Source organism: Populus alba, chromosome 6, assembly GCF_005239225.2.
Source record: "Populus alba chromosome 6, ASM523922v2, whole genome shotgun sequence".
In the NCBI taxonomy this organism is placed as follows: domain Eukaryota; kingdom Viridiplantae; phylum Streptophyta; class Magnoliopsida; order Malpighiales; family Salicaceae; genus Populus; species Populus alba.
In genome coordinates, this window is record NC_133289.1 from 6,318,051 (window position 1) to 6,339,376 (window position 21,326).

General features: G+C 33.3%; 3 protein-coding genes across 12 annotated transcripts; 1 reads left to right on the top strand and 2 right to left on the bottom strand.

Moving 5' to 3' along the window:
* Positions 1 to 115: 115 nt before the first annotated feature.
* LOC118033606 (pathogenesis-related homeodomain protein) lies at positions 116 to 6,964 on the bottom strand. Of its 10 annotated transcripts, none has more exons than XM_073410145.1 (12): positions 6,838 to 6,933; positions 6,415 to 6,447; positions 5,073 to 5,651; positions 4,179 to 4,344; positions 3,649 to 3,772; positions 3,441 to 3,553; positions 2,968 to 3,324; positions 2,061 to 2,288; positions 1,837 to 1,956; positions 1,530 to 1,580; positions 910 to 1,149; positions 116 to 569 (listed from the first exon to the last, which is right to left on the bottom strand). In XM_073410145.1, the coding sequence occupies exons 3-12, from the start codon at positions 5,627 to 5,629 to the stop codon at positions 306 to 308; spliced, it is 2,220 nt and encodes a 739-aa protein (XP_073266246.1). In that variant the 5' UTR covers positions 5,630 to 5,651; positions 6,415 to 6,447; positions 6,838 to 6,933; the 3' UTR covers positions 116 to 305. The 10 variants fall into 10 exon arrangements, with proteins under 10 accessions (XP_073266246.1, XP_073266247.1, XP_073266245.1 ...); XM_073410146.1 differs by having other exon boundaries at positions 6,415 to 6,452; positions 6,838 to 6,908; XM_073410144.1 differs by having other exon boundaries at positions 5,073 to 5,662; positions 6,838 to 6,860.
* A 3,098-nt stretch (positions 6,965 to 10,062) lies between these two features.
* Positions 10,063 to 12,678, bottom strand: LOC118033607 (uncharacterized). Its single transcript, XM_035038645.2, has 2 exons — positions 12,256 to 12,678; positions 10,063 to 10,356 (listed from the first exon to the last, which is right to left on the bottom strand). Exon 1 carries the CDS (start codon positions 12,560 to 12,562, stop codon positions 12,290 to 12,292), a length of 273 nt encoding a protein of 90 aa, XP_034894536.1. The 5' UTR covers positions 12,563 to 12,678; the 3' UTR covers positions 10,063 to 10,356; positions 12,256 to 12,289.
* A 2,638-nt stretch (positions 12,679 to 15,316) lies between these two features.
* LOC118033609 (putative clathrin assembly protein At5g57200) lies at positions 15,317 to 20,729 on the top strand. Its single transcript, XM_035038646.2, has 15 exons — positions 15,317 to 15,614; positions 15,729 to 15,798; positions 15,997 to 16,094; positions 16,344 to 16,482; positions 16,584 to 16,711; positions 16,813 to 16,905; positions 17,049 to 17,099; positions 17,707 to 17,772; positions 17,877 to 17,942; positions 18,028 to 18,108; positions 18,183 to 18,260; positions 18,427 to 18,594; positions 18,681 to 18,756; positions 19,174 to 19,298; positions 20,044 to 20,729. Exons 1-15 carry the CDS (start codon positions 15,525 to 15,527, stop codon positions 20,449 to 20,451), a joined length of 1,737 nt encoding a protein of 578 aa, XP_034894537.1. The 5' UTR covers positions 15,317 to 15,524; the 3' UTR covers positions 20,452 to 20,729.
* Positions 20,730 to 21,326: the final 597 nt, after the last annotated feature.

Here is a 21,326-nt window from a genome sequence, read left to right on the forward strand (position 1 = left end):
GGTAAAATTTATAGTCACGCACTCACGCTGTCAAACATACTAGTCATGTTAAACCTATAGCTTGAACTCTAAGGAACTCGCCCAAATTGCACTAGAAGAATCACAATTACACAAATGGAGCAAACCGGAGATCTTTGTACTGACCCAAATTGCCTTGAGCCTTTCTTTTGTATTTTCTCTTCTTTCTAAGAAAACAAGTACTTGTACAAGGTGTCCATAACACAGATTAGAAACAAAAGATAAAACTACAATGCCAGCCCTAACTGCAAATGTGTTTAGACAATAATAATAGGTTGCACGGTGTATCAATTTTTTCCCCTCAACTCAGCAATGGGAATGTAAACGATAAATTCTTCAAGTGGACGGGTTTTGGATGACTTCCTAGCTTTGCCATTTTGTAGCTTCACCACTTTCTGCTTCATCGTCTCTAATATAGACTTTGCTCTACAGAGTCTCTCCATATCATATTCAGCCACTGTTGAAATAGGATTAACCTTTTTCTTTACTCCCTTTGGTTTTGCTTTTAACAATTTCTTCAAGCTCACATCATCACTGCACTCGGCATTCATCTGAAAATGATAAAAGCTAACATATGTGAGGCGTGAATAAATAAGAACTCCATGCTGTAGGTGCATCAATCCTACAGCAAAACTCTAAATGATAATAACTCTGACGATATTCTTTCCCATATTAATGCATAGCCTCCCAACACCAACCTCACACACACACAAACCATTGCCTACAAGATAATACACAATTGTCAACTCCTTATCCAATCACTCAAGACTTCTTTGTTTTTTATCACAGTGCAACCAGAGAAGCAATATAGACAGATAGAGAGAGCACACGAATTGGGCCTGAAGAAAAAATAAATAAAGAAAACAATCGAGTACTTGTGATAAAGAATACCTCATTGCTTTTAGTAGGTGATTCGTAGGAACCTCTTTTCTGTTCATTTTTCCTTAAACTTCTGCTTATTGACTTCAGCTTCTTCCTCTGAAGGATCCTTTTCAAATTCTTTGGGATACATACCTCAGTTTCTTCCCAAGAATCCTGTGAAAGATCAGCAGTTTTGCCCTCCATGACATTTAATGTGGGTTCAGCAGAGACTTCGGAACCAGAATTATGAAGTTGTTCTCCTTTCTCTACCTGTTGTGGAAGTGAATTGTCATACACGAAACTGAAACACATAGAAAGACCTTGAGAGAGAAGATTTGAAAGTTTCGACTCTCAAATAATCACATGAACATGATAACTACGAATAAGGCATCTCATGTTGACACAGAATTTAAACTTTTTAACTTAGTGACTGATAAGCATGTAGGAGAAATGAATTATTCTTTCGTCAGTTCTAAAGACATTATTTGTATTTGAGAAACATTAAGGTCAATATTATCAAAGAGTATCAATTTTTATTAACAGTTCAAAACATCTGCATAGAAAGTCATGAAAGTCCGCAGCAGAACTTTGAATACTAACTGCAACAAAATATAACTGTTGCATTTAATGTACATGAAGTACCAACTCACCTTCCGGGACTTTAGAGCTAAATAACGGGAATTCTTGAACCATTTGCTAACCTGAAATTACAACTTAAGTGTAAATCTCTGGAACTTAGAAGAAATGAAGAGCTAACATGTGAAAGAGTAATCCCAGTGGACAATATAGTGTACTACAACACCAAAGGAACACTTTTTTACAGATGAAAAGGAAAGGAAGAAAAAGTTGATTTTCCACTTTAAAATCACTGATTTGATATGTATGTATCCTATAGTAGTTCTGTAAGTTCAATTTCAAGGCATCATTATGCATTGATTCAGTAGCTTAAGTTGTTACCTTCCCGGGTTCAAGGCCCAATTCTTTTGACAGATTCTCCTTGACAGTTCTAGATGGAAGTTCATTCTCTACAAATACTTGGCGAAGTTTCTGGGACAGCACATGAAAAGGGAAAGATAACTAGCGCAATTTACCAAATTAAATTACTAAGTAATCCTTAAGAGAGAGAGAACATAAAAAAATTGTTTGGCAAGACACATTTGTGGAGTGGAGGAAACTACTACCTCAACTGCATCAGGGGGGAGTCTGAAAATTGGCCTTCGAGATTGGGGGGGAAGCTTCATCATCCCTTCAATGGTCTCATCACTTTCACTTCTTTTTTTACTTTCACACAGTGTCATAAGGGTGCTGGCTGCATTTGACTCCTTCTCCCGTCGCTTTCTTTTTCCAGGACCCCAATCTTCATCTTCGCTGGCTAGCTCATGTGCAGGAGCATCCTTTCCAAACACCTCCTGATAGGAAAGAAATTCACATTGCCTTAGATAAATGATTCTGAACTATCACTTAAGAAATAGACAGCAGAAAAAATGAAATGTAAACTCTGCATCAATAGTTTCCACAGCATAATTTTAAGGCTAAATAGAAATAGACAGCATAATTTTCATCACTCTTGTTTCTTGGGGCAAATCATTGGTCCAATACATAGGCATCCATCAAATGCCTGCTTTAGCTATATCACTGTCACACCCCCTCTTCCTGCAAGCTACTTCAAAAAACAATTCCATAGAAACATATTAACCTTCAATAAGAACACCAAGAAACTAGTCCCAGGAGGTGGAGGAAGAAAAGCAAAGTCTAATCGTACACCCCATCCATATATTTTTCTTGAACCTTGTTTTTTTCTTTTTTTTTCCTTTTCCTAAATTTGACCTGTAAGTTCGAAAATACATTATTACCTCAGCATGATCAAATATAGATTAAACTTGCCATAGCGGATATAGTTTGAAGTTTTAATCAGAGATTCTATCACACTGTGTGCATAACCACTAAAAATCATTGAAGTTGCACTTCTTCCTATAAAAAGAGAAACCAACCTATGAAGTTGATTCAAGCTGTCACACCACCATAACTTTTTAGTTTTATGCGAAGCTCATGATACAATTTTATGTTACAAGCATTTAGAATACTCACATCATATAACTTCTTATAGTCAATTGCTCTTCTCTGCCTACGGCCACAAACAATTTCCCCATCACTGGTTTCATCAGAATCTAAACTCCTATAAATAGAATTGTTTCTGAAGTCCAAGCTATGCATCTCCCACCTCCTGGATCCCAAAGAAACCTCACCATCTGAAGACCAACCCAAGCTGGTTGAACTGCTGATGTCATCAGATGCATCATCATCAGTACCCGCTTCACTCATGATGTTGTCTCTCCTCTCTGGATCGTAATTATCATCTTCAGAATCATCTGAAGGCCATTCTTCTTCGGGGTTTACTAGCACATTTCCAGCATCAGGAATTGCTGCTTCTTCTGTGAAAATATCCTATTTCAAGATAGAGTAAATATCAGATTGGTTACAGGGCACCAAAACCAAGATTGTTTTAATTCCCTTTCAACTTTTTAGCAAAGAAAAAGGCTCAACAATATTTTAACAATAACCTGCCAACTGCTGTCCTCTGAGAAATGGGTTCCCAAATGAGCATTCATAGCTTCTATAATATCCATCCTGCATTCACAGAACTTGCAAAACCATCCCTGATCTCCTAGAGGTACTGCAGAAGTGCAAATTATCAAATGTAGAAACAATCCATTTGTTTTGTAACTCAGTAGAAAAAACATCACAAGAAAAGAAGTGAGCAGAACTGACTACTTTCAGTATCCAAGGGAGGTTCGAGGCATTTTTGGTGGAAAGCACAGTTGCATGTACCATCACAGAGTACAATATCATTATCTGGGGAAACTTCATTCAATTTGCACTTCGCACAGAATATCTAGATGAAGAGATTGAAAAGAAAAAACAAACATAAAGACACAAGTAAATAATAACACAAGATAAAGCAAGTCAAGGGCCTCCTACCAGCTTATCACTAAGCCAATTTTTCTTGGGGCCCAAGTTAATGTAATAAGCATGTTTCAACTTTGCTTAGAAAATATTTCTGTCTCTTTGTGCCTCAACCAATTTCATGGCCCAATTACTGAATGAGCATGTGCCTTTTCAGCTCTTGAAAGTGAGAAGCAAGAAGTGAGCATGCTCATTGAGAACTGACAGCCCAGATTTAGGAAATACTGGGTATGAGTCTTTATTAGCAAGAATTCGTCAAAAAGGTTGAATTCTTGTTTAATGCTTTACAATTCTTAACATTTTCCAGAACACTGATGCTGCTTGTGCTTGCTTACATGTTCATGTGAAATAGATCCATCTGGAGCCATAACTGTCTCTTCAATGCATCCTACTGTACTAAGAGAATCCACCTGCTGAATTATATCACGTAATCCAAGTTTACACTTCAAAATCTGCTTCCATGCCCGCAGTAGTTCCTTTTCTGGCCTGATCTTCTCTCGACTGTGGCAGAAATTCAGTAAGAGATAAGAACAAACATAGTTCTTTTATCATTTGAAGCTTCTATCAATTTCGAACTTCCAGTCAGCGGAGTTCTTTGTGTTTTGTTTTGTTTTGTATCATGCATGTAGTAAAATGAGAATCATTCATTAGTTCCAAGAATAGATCAGGTAAAATATTTCAAAATTTTGAAGAATAAATGATTGAAAAGGAAAATTAATCTAGAAGCATAAGCAGATAAAAAAATTAAACAAGGTTAATGTATCCAGATTCCTTCGGCCGAACTTCCAACGAAAATGTCTTCAAGCCAATCCTAAGTCCCAACTTCAGTGGGGAAATATTCCATCTCATGCAATATATGATCAGAACTTTCTTGAAATATTTCAGATAGCTTCAAATCTGGTAACATGTTCAAATATATGCTCCTAATAATTCATGATAAGGACTAAGAGAAACAAGGGCAAACAATATTCATTCTGCATCCAACTTCTTCCTAGACTAAACCTGCTTCTACAAGACATGGTTTTAAGAAAACGAACCATCTCTGATCAATAGTTTGAAGACAATTATTTCACCTTTTTTTCTCTTTCACATGTATCCATTTCACAGATTAAGGAGTGTTAGACTTTAGATGGAATTCTTATATCACAGGTTTGCAATCACAAGCTTAACTTTGCTAGGAAGAGTTCTTAATTTTTCCAAAGGAATGATATGTAAGAAAATCTTTTTACCTTTGACCTTTCCAGCCTTCTCCAGAGTAAGCATCTATAAGGTTCTGGTCCAGCTTCATTTTAATCATCAGGTACCTTGCTCTCCTCTGCAATCGTGATGGTTCATCTAGCTTCACCTTGTCCCTTTGCCTTTTCTTAGGCTTCCTCTTCTTGAGTTTTTTAATTGCACCTTCATCGCCATTTTTTCCATTTCCCTTAGAATCAATAGTTGAAAATTGGAGCTCTGAGGAAGCCCCCTTCCTTGAGGCCTTCTTATCAAGTGCTTTATGCAGAATTTTCCTATGAATCAGCTTTCTACTGGTAGAGCCATTCCCAATGCTCTTAGGAGAAACTTTTCTTTTTGATACAGCTGAACTGATGATAGTTTTTAGATGAGGTATTGGTTTTGGTTGTGGTTTTGATTTTGTTTTCGTTTTCGTTTTTTGGCCTTTTCTAGGAGATATTTTGCTGTCCTTCTTTATCTTCAATGATTTAATCAGCAACGACCCAGTCACTGTGTCAGAAGGTGAACATTTGTGCCAGTCTTGCAGCTTTGACGTCTTTCCAGAATCACCCATAATGATCTCTCATGTGTGAGAACTGAAAATACACTATAGATGCATAGGTAATCTTTTTGTTACATAGTTATTGCTCACAAACAAGGAAGAAGCTCAAAATCTACTGTAAAGATAATTCTACAGTTTCCACAGCTTTTCACTTCTAGTTTCACGCAAGACAAACATGAAATTCTACCACCATTGAATTCCATAAAAGTCAGCTTTTTCAGCATGTTTCATCTAATATAACTAACCATACATTTGACTTTTGTGCAGCATTAGTAAATCTAAATTTGAAAATGTTTCTTCATAAACAAAGAAAATGTAAAGTCCAATATTCAGTAAAATGAAAAGAATACTTAATTTTCTTTTAATCATCTTTAAGATGCAAACATCTATAGAAAATAAATAAGAAGCCAATAAACAAAACCAACAACTTCGACAATTAAGGACAAATTTTTTGAAAAGAGTCAATATATCATGCATTTCAAATCAAAGAACTGTCATCCATGATCAATCATTAACAAAATCCTTGGAAGTGATCACTGAATTACATTCTCAACTCTAATTCCAACACGAGTAAGCTACAAAAAAACAAATTATTGATTCATAAATCAAAATCATCCATGATCACCAACAGAACCATCACAAACAAATCACCCCAGAAGGCAAACATCATTAGCACTGAAACCAATCTATAATCACCACAAACCAATACCTCAAGAAAGTTTCACATTGAAACTAAACATAAAAAGAATGACAGCCCAAGAAAGCAAGCTCAAAAGCAAAAACAAAGAAAAGGGTACCTGAGAAACAAAAGAATGATACTCCTCTACCTCCTGCACTACAATATAAAATAAAAGACAGTGTATTTATAAGACAGTCAGAGAGAGAAAGAGAAGGTTTCTTGATTGATTTGAGGCCTAAAAAAGGCTCCAAAGTTTTGAAACTGGAAATTTGACATCTGGGATTTGGTGCTTAAAAGGAAGTGAAGTGAAAGGTTTATTTGATGATTGAATGAATGATTTGCAAAGAGGTGGCTGTTTCTCAGTTCTGTTGCCTTCCCTCTCCCTCTTCCTATACGATTGCTAGTCTTCTAAAGTCTCTGGTTCTTTGGCTAATTGTAATTACTGGTCTAAAAGATAGCAACAATTAGTTACACTAATATCCTGTTTTAACAATTCAAAGTAATAACTAAGAACAATTAACTTCCGGGCATCAAGATTTACCTTTTAGATTTGAACCGTAACGATGACACACAAGGAAGAAACTAGCTTATCATTCAAAACCAATATAACCCTTCGAATTATGTTGCTCATGTTGTTACTTGTTTTGCTTGATCTGGGTATGTTTATATATATATATATATATATATATAACTTATGTGCGTTTCTTTGAGCACCTGAAGTTAATGACCAGATAAAATTTTAGTGATCCTAAAATTTATGATATTTAAATTTGTAATTTTTAAAAAATAAATTCAGGATTTAACTAATTAAATTTTTATCTAATTATGTTGCTGAAATGGATTAGTGTGTTATTAAACTAATTTGCTTTGTGTGAAAAAGGAAGGAAGGGAAATGAAATTTCCATACCCTTTGTGTTGGCTTGTTTGGTGAATGTGAATTTATTATTGAAATTAGTAGAGGGTTGCTTGAGAGTGGTTATTATTTTTTTAAAGTGTTTTTTATTTGGAAATGTATCAAAATAATATATTTTTATTTTTTAAAAATAATTTTTAATATTAGCACATTAAAATAATTTAAAAACATTAAAAAAACATTAATTTAAAATAAAAAAATTAATTTTTTTAAAAAACATTTTTGAATAGTAAAAAACAAACATATCCTACTGCAGCAAAACTACTTTTCTAGTCTTGTAATAGCTTTTTTAATAAGCATTATCTAAATTGATCAAGTACAGAGCATGTTGTATTATTATTTTTAGCATAGTAATTATTTTTTGTTTAAAATTATGTTAAAATAATATTATTTTTATTTTTATATTATGACATTAAATGATTCCATATCCACATGACCAAGCTAGAGATGTCTAGTATTTTACTTTTGAAACAAAAGTTTCAACAAGCTGGAAAGTTAGCGTTGAGGGGCAAAGAAAAGCACTAATGACAATTCTTTCATGGCTGATTATATAGTTTTTGGCCCTAAATATAATTAAATGGATAGCCATTAACAATATCTAAATGGTGTGGGGGAATCACTGTTCCCCCACACCTAAATCACTGTAGATTACAACAGTAATCTACAGTGCTTTCCTTTTTTTTTTTTTTTTTTTTTGCATTTTGTCATTTTTTTTTTCAACTTTCCCTCTTTTTTTTTTTCGTTTTTTTTTCTCTTTTTTTTTTCGAAATTGCTTTCCTTTTTTTTTTTCCAACTTTGCTTTTTTCTTTTTTTCTTTTTTTTCCATTTAATTTTCTTTTAAAATGTTTTCTTTATTGATTTTACTTTTTAAATATTGAACTGGTTAAAAATTCTGCTTTGTAATTTTTTTTCCTTTAAAATATTGTGGATTGTTACGGTGTTTTTTCAATTAGTTTTTCTATTTTATTTTTTTTATTTTTTCAAAATTATATTTGTTAAATTTTTTTATATTGAGCTGATTAATAATTTAGTTTTGTAATTTTTTTTCTTTACAACATTGTTGATTGCTACAGTGTTTCTCTTCATGGTTTTCTTTATTTTTGTTTTTATTTTCTCCAAAATTATCTTTTTTTATTTTATTTTTTTAATATTGAGCTGATTAAAAATTACAGTTACAATATGTGAGGAAAGCACTATAACTTTCCTTGCAAATTACTGTGGATTGCTACAGTGTTTTTTCTTATGTGGTTTTTTTCTGTTTTGTTATGTTTTTTTTCTTCTAAAATTGTCTTTGTCAATTTTATTCTCTAAATATTAAGCTATTTAATAATTGCAATTACAAATAAATACAAGTTTTTCCTCACAAAACACTATGGATTGATACAATTTTTCCTTACATGGTTTTTTTTCCAGTTTCTTTTGTGTTTTTCTTTTTTGTAATATTTTTTTTAAATTATCTTCGTCGATTTTATTTTTTTTAATATCGAGTTGGTTAGAATTTAACTTTGTAATAAAGCTTAATCATGTGGGGAAAACACTGTAGATTTCCTCACAAAACATTGTTGAAAATTACTATTAAAAGTCATTATAAATAATGTTAAATCATGTGGGGAAGCACTGTAGCTTTCATTACAAAATATCGTGAATTGCTACAGTGTTTCCAACATGATTTTTTTTTTTTTTGTGTTTTCTTTTAATATTTTTTTTTTCTAAAATTATCTTTGTTGATTTAATATTTTTTTAATATTGAGCCGATTAAGAATTTAGCTTTATAATTTTTTTTCTTTAAAACACTGTGAATTATTGCAATGTTTTTCCATATGATTTTTTTATTATATTTTCCAAAATTATCTTTGTTTATTTTTAAAAAATATTAAGTTGGTTAAGAATTATAATTACAATCAAGTTAAATCATATAGGGAAAGCGTTATAGTTTTTCTTACAAAACAATAAGAATTGCTACAGTATTTATCTAAATGGTTTTTTATTTTATTTTATTGGGGAAAGCACTGTAGTTTTCCTCATAAAACATTATCAATTGCTACAATGTTTTTTCTTATAGGTTTTTTTCCTTCCAAAATTATCTTTGTTGGTTTTTTTTAATATTAAGTTGGTAGAAAATTTAGTTTTGTAATTTTATTTTCTTTTTATTAACAGAAAAGCTAAATCATGTGGCGAAAGCAATGTATCTTTCCTCCCAAAACATTATGGATTGCTACAAATCATTTTGTTAAGTCTCTAAGTTTTGATCACCAACACAACTTTTTTTCCCGTCATGAAATATTAGCTCCATCATATCTTTAGTTTCTATTACTTATCTAGCGTTGGTTCACAATTATAACATTATTAAATATATTTATTTTATAAGCCCGCGGCAGCGCGTGGGCATGCATCTCGTTAACTATTAAGAGACGTTAAGATAAGGTAAGGGTCTCACTGAGGGGAGCGGCGGCTACCCTTGCAGAACCTATCTACTATCCACAGTTTCAAGAATTTTTTTCAACCGCTTTAATTTAATTTTTATATCAATATATTAAAATAATTAAAAAATATCAAAAAATAATAATTTAAAACAAAAAAATATACATATTTTTTAAAGAAAAAAATTGACTGGAAACAAACGAACTGCCTCTTAGCTTGGTCTTCGTTTATTTTTGACGATGATCATAGAGACCAACATCGCCACGAATCCATTTTTCCTGTTCCAGAAAGTGAAAGAGATACCCATAGAAGAACGAGTCTAATGGCTAAGCTACAAAGGCGCGTTGCCCCAACACCATAAATTGCTTACGAAATTAGCTCCAGCCACTTGAAAATGGAGGTATCTACATGTTAAGGCATAGCACAGTCAAATTGCACTTAGAAAATCAACATCCTAAATTGGAAATTAAAATGAACCCGTCATTGATAGTGTGGTTAGAATAAAAAGGAACAAAAACACAGTTGTTTCTCTTATTACCATCCATCCATTTAACAATAGATCACAAAAAGTAACAAGTTCAACTAGTCAAGTGTAATTTATTTCATCATTTCAGGCTGCCAACCATTGGCAAGACAGTATCTTCCTGCCTCCAGCACCCAGAACTACCAAAAAATACCAAGCAAATAAATGGTCAGCAAAGCAACTCCCAGAAGGTTCACCAAATCCTGCAAAGAGAAGCAAAAAAATCAATGCTAGACTCAAGCCTTGGCATCGAGAAAATGCCTATTGGAACCCAACTTCATACACCATTCTTATTAGCAAAGAGCATGAAAAACAAATCATGTAAACATACATGTAAATCCTATGCATTAAAAGAACTACCTTGTAACTATACAAATAGGCCATTATCAAAAGAACTTATTAATTCCCGCAAACTAATAAGAAAGAAAGAAAGAATAATGTGTGCCACGCATGCATCACACAACCACATCACTTCAGCATGTAGAACATTATAAAACAGAATATTAGCAACTGCTTCAGTGGTATGGTTGTCAATTGTGCAATGGTGTGTGTATGCACATAATAGATGTATAACACGCTCACACACACATACATTGATTCAGAGACAACTATTTGCAAAGTTGGGCACTTTATAATGCAATGGGTGGTAAAGAGAAAGGAAGACCATCAAGATGTCAAAATGTACATTGGCTTAACAGTGAAGGGATGCATACACTGAAAATGTCCTTTAAACTATAGGTTTGTGAAGAAGGATAACTTCTATGAAATTAGGCCACGTAGAGGACAGATACCATAAAATGATCCAGGCAGCTTTTGGCATAATACAAACTGAGTTTTAAATCCCCCCATAATCACTTTTTAGTTCTTCCAGCCTTTTGATTCTAACAAGTAATATAAGCAGGGCATAAAGTAGGTTTAGAAGAAAATTAAGAAAAAAACACAAAAGTCCTCTTAGAAAACTACATAGTCAATACTCTGACAATAGAATACTGTAAGCATCCAATAAAGCAAGAGAAAAACAGTAAAGTGGAGTCTACAACACATTCATAAAATATCTACTTATCAAAACTTCTGGATTATGAACTTCAAAATTGGTAAGTGGTAGCGAAGAAAATGTAGATAAAAATCAATAACCATTACTGTCAACCACAGAATTCGCAATGAAATTCTATAAACTCAAGTATTTCCCACCATGCTCTTTCCCACCCACCCCTCCTCATCCTCAACCTTCTTGAACATATTTCTTCAGTCATCCAAATGAACAAACATTTGTTAAACACCATTAGATTTTGCATCAACACTAACAACTCCTACCAATCAAATCACTTCTTGTTTTTTACCATACTCAACCTGAAATGACAAAATGAAATGCAAAACCAAAGCATTTAAACCAGTCAAAATTACCATAATGAAAAGTAAAAATGCAGTAAAATCCATGAAACCAGGATTCATTTAGTAGGAGTAGCAAGAGGAAAGGAGGGGAACCAGGCAACACAAACTAATCACACATTACAATACTCGCACCAAATCAAAATCCTAAAACACAAATTCAACACATTATCTTCCACATTCTCTCGGATAAAACCAAACAAACAAAATCCCTAGATGAAACACAATCAAACCCATAAAAAAAGATCTATAATTAAATTCAATTAAAACCATACAAAAACTACCAAAAAAATCACCAATCACATTACAAAAAAACCATACTGCCAACAAAATCACATTACAAAAAAACCATACTGCCTACATTTCAGGTACCTATAAAAAACAACTACCGACAAATGCCATAGCACACATCAAATTAATAATATAAAAAAAAAAAAACCCATCAATAAAATCATCCAAGGAATCTACCCCTAATCAGTAGGGATCAATTCCTTTCTAGAGACTACCAAGCAACAATCTATCAAGATGACGGCGAAACCCAACAATCCTTTTTAGCTTTAATCTATCAAGGAATCTACCCCAACTCAACCCTTTTTAGCTTCAACATCCTCACTAACAAAACCCAACAATCTATCCCATCAATCAGTCAAATTCAATCAAAATACACAGAACCAATCAACAAAAATCATCAAAGTACACCACAAAGACGATACCTTTAATCAAAAGACCGATAAAAACCGTTCCTCTCTAATGCCCACCATGCTCCTTAGAATGTTGCTGGTGTTCAAGATGACGGCGTTCCTCAGGAAGAGCAAGAAAGTAAGATAAAACCATGCCACCAAAGCAAACATGATAAACTGGATCAACTGAGCTTGTTTCAATATACTTAGCATGGTAATTATCCATCCCTCTTTGCACTGATTTCTTCACGTAATCAAGTGACAGCATGGGCTTCACATGGTTGGGAAATTCCTTCACTTTCAAGCCCTTAATTTCGCTGTAGAACTTCCTTAGTGCCATTTGATTGAGTGTGGATTTGAGGGTTCGACGAAACCCTAGCCCTAATTTTTAAAATTTGGGGATCTGGTTTTTTTTATGAACAGAGAAATGTATATAGAGGGTAAAAACTGGGGAATGAAGGATAGATTTTGGGACGGTTAATTGGATGGACGGTTAATTCGTTGCTATTGGTGGGGTCCACAAAATTAAAGAAGACAAACAGGAAATTATTGATTTGAGTTTTCTTATATAATTTCTCATTCCCAACATTTAATTAAATATATCTTTTCCATTCTATTAACACTTAAAAATAAATCATAAATGATTAGTGTGTGTGTGTGAAAAATAAATCATAAATGATTAGTGTGTGTGTGTGTTTAGTTGTTTAATTGCATAAGTGGAGTTGGATGACAATTTTAAAGTTTTTTTTATATAATAATAAAAGATATGTTTCTAGAGATAATATTTTTTTCCTAGGATATTTAAAAAAAATTAATTCTAAAATTATCCCTTTTTTTTCAAAATTTTCTAATTATTTTGAGTTAGAAAATAGCATATTTCTTCTTTTTTTAAGCTCAGTTTAGCATTGCGATCCAATTGTATTTAAAAAAAAAATTAACTTTAAATAATTTTTTTTGAATTTTTGCGGTCATTTTATTGTGTTAATGTCAAAATAAATTTTAAAAAATAAAAAATATATATTATTTTGATTCATTTCCAAACGAAAAACACTTTAAAAAACAACTTTACCATATTTTCAAACAGACTTTTTATATATATATATATATCAAGAGATTGCTTAATTAGGTCAAGTAGAAAAAGAGAAATTTTGGTTTTCCGATCACAATTGATCATTTGCTCATGCTTCTCAAAGTTTTTTTTGGTTTTTAGCAAAGTAAAAAATAATAAAGTAATACAATATAGAAAAATATTTGGGGATATAACATGCTTAGCGAGTCATAAATGACATCCACGACTTATATGTCACAATTAACATATGCAACATGTGATTCACATGTCATTTGTGACTCTAAACAAAATTAAATCTCAAAGCTCTTTTCTTTTTTATTTTTCCCTTTATATCCATCATCTCTCTCTTCATAATTAGTTGTCACTCCTTTCCTCTGGCTATAAACAACCATCTTTTTTATCTTTTTCTAAAGCAAAACACCATGAGATCTCCATCCCTTCTTTGTCGACCATTTGAATGATGACTATGATTTGAGTTGACAAGACTAAAGCCATGGATAAAATACTTAGTTGACTATATGGAGAATGACTAAGATTATGAATAAGATATTTAATCGATTGTGTTGACAGGACTAAGGTTATGGATAAGATACTTAATTGGTCATGTTGATGATGATAAGGATATAAATATAATACTTAGTCGACCATGTAGAAGATACTAAGATTATGGATATGAATTAAAGCCAGCCAATTGGACATAAACAAACTAGTATTGGGTAATAATTAAGGTTATGGAAAACACTCGGGCTATGAATAAGATATTTACTTGATTAACTAAGTTGATTCGGATTATTTTTTTATTTAATTTATTTATTGTTATTGTTTATTTTTTATTACATTATCAAATTAAACAAGTTTATTAAATCAAGTCAGGACAATGACTAACTCTTGTATTTTTCTTACTTTTTTTAAAACATTTCCATCTTTTTAGCAACTTCTATTTTTTTTATAGAAAAAAATAATTTGTCTCATGACCGGTTACTTCTCAAAGTGGCTGGTTCCAACATAATATTTTGTCTCGATTGGATTTCTTAGAATTTTAATTTGAGTTTCGTATGTAAAAGTTTCAGTAATTTTTTACAAAGAATACCAAGATCCGTACAAAACCGCTTTAATTTTCATGCATAACCATAATTCATGGAGGAATGTGGGCAGAGGACTCAATTGAGAATTTTCTGAACTTTAAGGTATCCAATTGGTATAAAAATATTCTTTGGGATTCTATAAGGAATTACAATATAATTGGAGACTTATTTAAGGATTACATCTACCATTGAATAAAACAAAAATTATTATACTTTCTCCCTTCTTTGTTTCCTTTACAAAAAAAAAAAAAATACAATAAAAACTTGTTAAAATGATAAATTAAAAGATTAAAAATCATGAAAGGATGAAGAATTGACGGAGTTGCATAAATAACATATATTTTTAGAAATTTTGATATTTTTCATGTAAAAAATTAATAAAAAATGATCAATTTACAATGAAAAATCGTTAAAATAACAAACAAAAAATTAGAAATCGTGAAATTGCCGCAAAATGATTAAATTGCACAGGAAAAGAACACCACTTGTCTTTTGTAATGCCACATTGAAGATACATTCTCATGATTCCATTTCTTAGACTTTCTCAGGCAACAAACAGAATACCCCCCTTGAACTCAACTCCTTACAAATAAAAATTAGTAAATTATTATGAACAAAAAGTCAAACCCCATCATGGTATTTGGATATTTCAAAATCGGAACTATACCTCTAGTTGGTTGGAAGTTAGTAGTTAGTACCTTGGGAACACCAGGCAGGCATTGCCGGCTTATCCAAGTACAGTTCCCCACGTTGGACCAACTTAATGACCGAACGGACCATACCTTAAAACCCAAAAAATCAAACAACAATGGTCATTTATGTAATTTCACAAGAAAAGAAAACATCACCCGCCTTTTTCTATTCTCAAAAAAAGGAAAGAAAAAACTAAAAAAAAATCACCCCACCATAAAATGATCAAATTCCTGAATTATTATTAATTATTAGTAATCTAATCATCGGACAGTTTGTCCAAATCACCAAACAAGCCCGTTTTCCTGCATTTTGGAGATTAACAGAGAAAGCAACAGACAGGTCTCTCTGTTTTTTTGGGGATTTTTTCTGGTTATCTTTCTCTCCTTGTCGTGTCTGTTTGAAATCTTAAAATAATAATAATAAAAAAAGAATTTATAGTATATAAGTTTTGATAAATGGCAACGTTCACAAGTTTTAGAAAAGCTTATGGGGCTCTCAAGGATACAACAAAAGTTGGCCTTGCAAAGGTCAATAGTGAATACAAGGTGAGATTTTTGGATTCTTCATCAATTTTTGCTTAACGGGTTCTTTTCGTTTTATGATTTTTAATTATGGAATGTTTCTTTCTTTTCCTTTTCTTTTTGGATTTTGAATGGAAGGAATTGGATATTGCCATTGTAAAGGCTACCAATCATGTTGAATGCCCTCCTAAGGAACGTCATGTTAGAAGTAAGTTTATATTTTGACGTGGGGTGTTTAAGATTTTGATCTGTGATTGTCCTTTTGAATGGGTTATTGAAACGTGGAAATGGGTTTATTTTGTGATTCATTGTTTCGAATTTTTTTAGGACGTTGATTTGATGATGTTAGTTTTTTGTTTTCTTTTATTTTTTAATGTTATTCTTTGTTTTTTCTGGTGACTTGCAGAAATATTTTCTGCAACATCAGTAATAAGACCTCGAGCAGATGTGGCATACTGCATTCATGCACTTTGTAAGAGATTAGCCAAGACGCAGGATTGGATTGTAATGTTGCTCCTTCTCTCTTTTAAATTTCTTAATTTTGATTAATTATTGTTGTTTTGTTAAGCCATGTAGGTATTGTTTTAAATTTCTTTGATTAATTTTGCTCTCTCTCTCATTTGAACTTGTATAAATGAGTTTTGATCTAAGCATTGTCGTGTCATAACCGTAACTTGACAGTTCATCAATGTAAAAATTTCCCACAGATAATAGATGGAACTTGGGTCCTGAAATTTGGGTGTCTTTATGCAGGTTGCGATAAAAACGTTGATAGTCATTCATAGGACATTGAGAGAGGGAGACCCTACATTTCGAGAGGAGCTCTTGAACTACTCACATAGAGGAAATATTCTCCAAATGTCCAATTTCAAAGATGACTCTAGTTCGCTGGGTATGGAGCCTATGTTCAACATTGTTTTTGTCAGTTTATGTGAACAAGCTTTGAATTTTGAATATCAATAGCTTTTTAGATTGCTTTTTTCTGACATGCAGCCTGGGATTGCTCTGCATGGGTTCGTACTTATGCTCTTTTTCTAGAGGAAAGATTGGAGTGTTTTAAGGTTTTGAAATATGACATTGAAGCTGAGCGCTTGAATAAAGCATCACCTGTGGCAATCAAGGTTTCTTCCGTGCTGTGCATTAATTTGGAATCATATTTTAACATGGCATCAGATTATGTTTTTATCATGGAACAGCATTAACAAACTATTAATTATAACAGGTGCATAGTAAAACACGGCTCTTGAATGGAGAGGATCTGTTGGAGCAGCTACCTGCATTGCAGCAGCTTCTTTTTCGTCTACTTGGTTGCCAGGTAAGGGTTGATACTGGTAACAGATTTGCTTAATTTTGGTTAGGGAACAATGAGATTTCTTTGTGTGGCTTTAGTATCTCCTAACCACTGAGTCATCTTTCATTATATAATCCTTCACTATCCACTTCCTCTAATTTTTGCAGCCTGAAGGTGGAGCTTATAACAATTATCTAATACAGTATGCCTTGGCTCTGGTATGCATGATACAAATATGTTTTTCTTTCAAGAGTGTTTTCAGCAGTATGTTTTGCGCAAGTACTTGTAATTCTGAATGACAGGGGAATTTTTCAGTGAAAAATCAGTGCCATATATAACTGAAATTTAAATTATTTCAATTGCCAGATGAGCTGTGAATTTTCCTTACTGTACTGACCAGTGACAATGCACTTTCTTATCCTCATTGGCAGGGTAAGATTGTGCAGTGAGCTGCAGTCCCTCGTGTTTTCTAAGTCATTCTCTTAAAGCATTACGGTGCTGTCTTTTTTATTCTTGTGACTTGCTAGAGATAGAGTAAAAGGATGCTTTAAGTGTTTTTTTCCCTTTTTCTTGTTATCTGGGACCAGAACTGGAAGCCTGCCTGCAGTGCATGATTCTTGGAGTGTTGATACAAATATTCGGTGCATTTGTTATTCCCTGGGGTTATTTTCATATTGTATCCAAGATCTTCAAGCTTATGGTTTCTACAAGTTATTATTTATAACTATATAATACATCTAATTTTATATCATGGGTCATTATACCAACACCTTTTGTTGTATTCCTTTGTTTTTTTAAGTCCTAAAATTGTTGTTTTTCATGCAGGTCTTGAAGGAGAGCTTTAAAATCTACTGTGCAATCAATGATGGAATTATCAATCTTGTTGACCTGGTAAAACTTGCACTCAAGCGTGTAACTGCCTCTTGGACTAGTTACTTGTACTTTTCCTCTTATATTTCTTCCTCGATTAACATAAATTCAAAATATTATTACAGTTTTTTGAAATGACAAAACACGATGCTGTCAAAGCTCTTAATATATACAGAAGAGCTGGCCAACAGGTTTTACAAACGACTGCTTTTAGTGCCAAATGGGGGTGCCTTATTACTTGTTGTCTAGTTTTTAATCCGATTTTGGGCTGTTCAGGCTGAAAATCTTGCTGAATTTTATGAACATTGCAAAGGCTTGGAGCTTGCAAGGAACTTTCAGTTTCCAACACTGAGACAGGTTCTCTTTTCCACCAAACTGAAAATTTTAATGAATGCTCTAGCTGGTTCTTACAGCTTTTCTGTATTGTGCAGCCCCCTCCAACTTTTCTTGCAACAATGGAAGAGTACGTTAAAGAAGCACCTCAGTCAGGTTCTGTCCCCAAGAGACTGGTGAGAAATTTTATCCATGCGGGAGTTTGCTTTTAAATGAGATGATTAAATAAAAGTTTTTCCTCTGTATTCAAATGTATTGAAATAACACTTGAAATATGAGAAATGGAATGTGACACCTTCTGTATGTTTTGGGTTTGTGATAAGCATGCTGTTTCACTAACAGGAGTATACGGAGAATGAGCCCGAGGAACCTGAGGAATCTTCAGAACCATTAGAAGTTGAAAAGGTTGATGATGAAAAAATACTGATAGATGTGGAGGAAGAAACTAAAGCTGAGGAAGAGGTGGTAGAACCTCCATTAGTATCAAACGATGCTATTGGGGATTTGCTAGTAAGATCGACATTTTTCTGCATGTCCTTTTTAGTTGATTTCTTGAGTTCTCTTTCACATAGTGTCTCCATATGTTTTTGTTGCAGGGTCTGAATGAAATAAATCCAAAAGCTGCAGAGCTTGAGGAAAGCAATGCAATGGCTCTTGCAATTGTTCCACCTGGTAGTGCACATATCAATTGATTTATGTTTATTAAGAAATTTTTAGTGCACGTGTGGTAGAGTATAAAAGTTCATTTTGGAGTAGTGTCTCCATGTCTTATGGATTAAGTGGCCCACCAATCCGTGATATAGAAATTCAGCGCACCTTGTTTAAATGGTTTATATTGCCCTTTCTCTTTTGAAGTGCTGATGGGACATAGCAAAAATGTCTTATGAGTTTGTGCAATGATTAGCATCACTCAAGAACCTGTGGAGTTATTCTCTTTCATCTAGTGACACCATCTTTGTGGTCTACGGGTGAATTTGAGTTTTCTTCTTTTGGAAAAAAGAAAAGAAAAGAAAGGAATCTTGACCATCTGATTTATCATACATCGCATGTCTCGTGTTTTGTAAAATAATTAATGTTACATTGATGCAGGTGTTGATCCTCTGTCTTCATCAAATGCTTTAAGTGAACTTGGTAAGCCAAATGCAACAGGTTGGGAGCTAGCACTTGTTACCACTCCAAGCAACCCGACTAGCCAACCAATGCAAAGCCAAATGGTCAGTTTATTTTATCCTTTAAAAAAAAAGTATTGATCAGTTTATTTTATCCTTTTAAAAAAAAGTATTGAGACTTTGAATCTATGCCTTTTCTTTTCTCAAAGAAATATAACAAAAAATTTTGTTATTCACATGAAAACTGGTTCCATTGGAGTTTTAAGTGAAGCACTGAGCAAATGACCTTCACTTTGTTTTCCTTTTCAGAGGTTAGAGTGGTTTGCTTGTCTTCATGAAGTTGGTTGTTTAAGGGTGCAATGATGTCTTTTTGAAAATCACCAACCTGAAGTCTTTAGTTTAATCTTTTCTGTAATATAATGGAGCTAATCGAAACTTAGATAGAGCTTTCTCAAGGATTAGGTATTTAATTGCATAGCGTTGAATTGGTGCTTTTTGATTTGATGGAATTGACTTGAAACACTGAGCCTGGCTGATGATGTCTTGGGTTCATGCACTCGATCCTGAAGCAAAGCTCAATCCAAGTTTCTATTGACTCCAATAGGATTCACTGGCTCCAGTTTAGCAGCTTTAGTGTCGCATATTGCCTAATTGAAGGTTATTGAATCCTAATTAGCAAACTGAATCAAGTTGGATACACCGACTCCAGCTTAGTAGATTTAAAGTCCCATATTGCCTCATTGAAGGTCAATAAATCCTATTTTCAACTGAATCATTTTGCCAGTGTAAGCCATGAAAATGTGATACTTGTTTTTGCTTACTCATGATCATGTTCTGGTTTTTGGGTCAGGGTGGTGGTTTTGACCGGCTATTGCTTGATAGCCTATATGAAGATGATACTGCAAGGAAGCAAATACAAATGCAAAATGCAGGGTACGGATATGGTGCCACAGCTGTGCACAATCCATTTGAACAACAGGACCCATTTGCAACATCCAACAGCATAGCACCCCCAACGAATGTGCAGATGACGATGATGGCTCAACAACAGCAACAGTACCAACAGCAGCAAATGATGATGCAACAACACCAACAACAAAACCAGTCGATTGTAGTTCCTTGTCAACACCAACCACAATATCCTCAACAGCAAATGCAGCAGGTGGGACAGATGGGTACTGCCAACCCATTTGCAGATCCATTTTCGAGTTTCCCACAAAGTTCTGAACCACAGCAAGGAAACCACATGCTAATTTAGAGGTCCTTTTTGCCCAATTTGAGTTTATTCTTTGATTCTTTGGAGTAGCAGAGAAATCTTTTCGTTTGCTACGAAGTCTGATTAGTTTATTCTTTATTTTTCTTTTTTGATGAAAGCTCATAATTTGTTCAACTAGTAAATAATAACTTCATTTATTTTTTGCATTGAGGAACAACAGACCCTTCATTTTGGATCATTGGATGTAATTTCTCTGACACATCTTTGGACATTGTTTTCAATCATAAATGAAACTGACTACAACACAAGTAAGATGTTCACGAGGGAATCGAAATGCTGTAGTACATCTGATTATTTTGCTAGAAAAACTCTCAGCATATGTGAATTATTGAAAGCTAGAACAATACTATTTCTCAAGTGGATTATTGGGCGTGCTAGCAGTAGAAAAGAATAATAATGCATTTGTTACAGGTGCAAAACCCTTAAAGACTATGAGCATAATAATTATATATAAAAAAAACTCTCAAATATTTAATTTTATTCATTCATGTCAAACCTATCAAAAGGCTATTAAAACCTTGATAAAAAAAAATAAAAGAAACTTTTCCCTGCATCAGCTGCCATGTGGAAAAAATTGTATTTATGCTGAATCATGCTACTTCTCTTAAAGAAGTTGGTCATCAAGCAAGAAGCAAAATAGCAGGCATGGGATGGAGGTGCACGTAGAAAGGTCCATGAATAACTGCAAAAAATTTCCAAAGATGCAATACTGACTGTCCAATGAATGTTTTGGAGCACATTTTAGATGAAGATTGCCCCTTTTGTTCTTGATTTCTTTGGCTGTTCATTATGAGTAACCTTGAAGTTTGTTTGAAACAAATGAAGAAAAACTGAGATTCCTCAATCAAATTAGTATA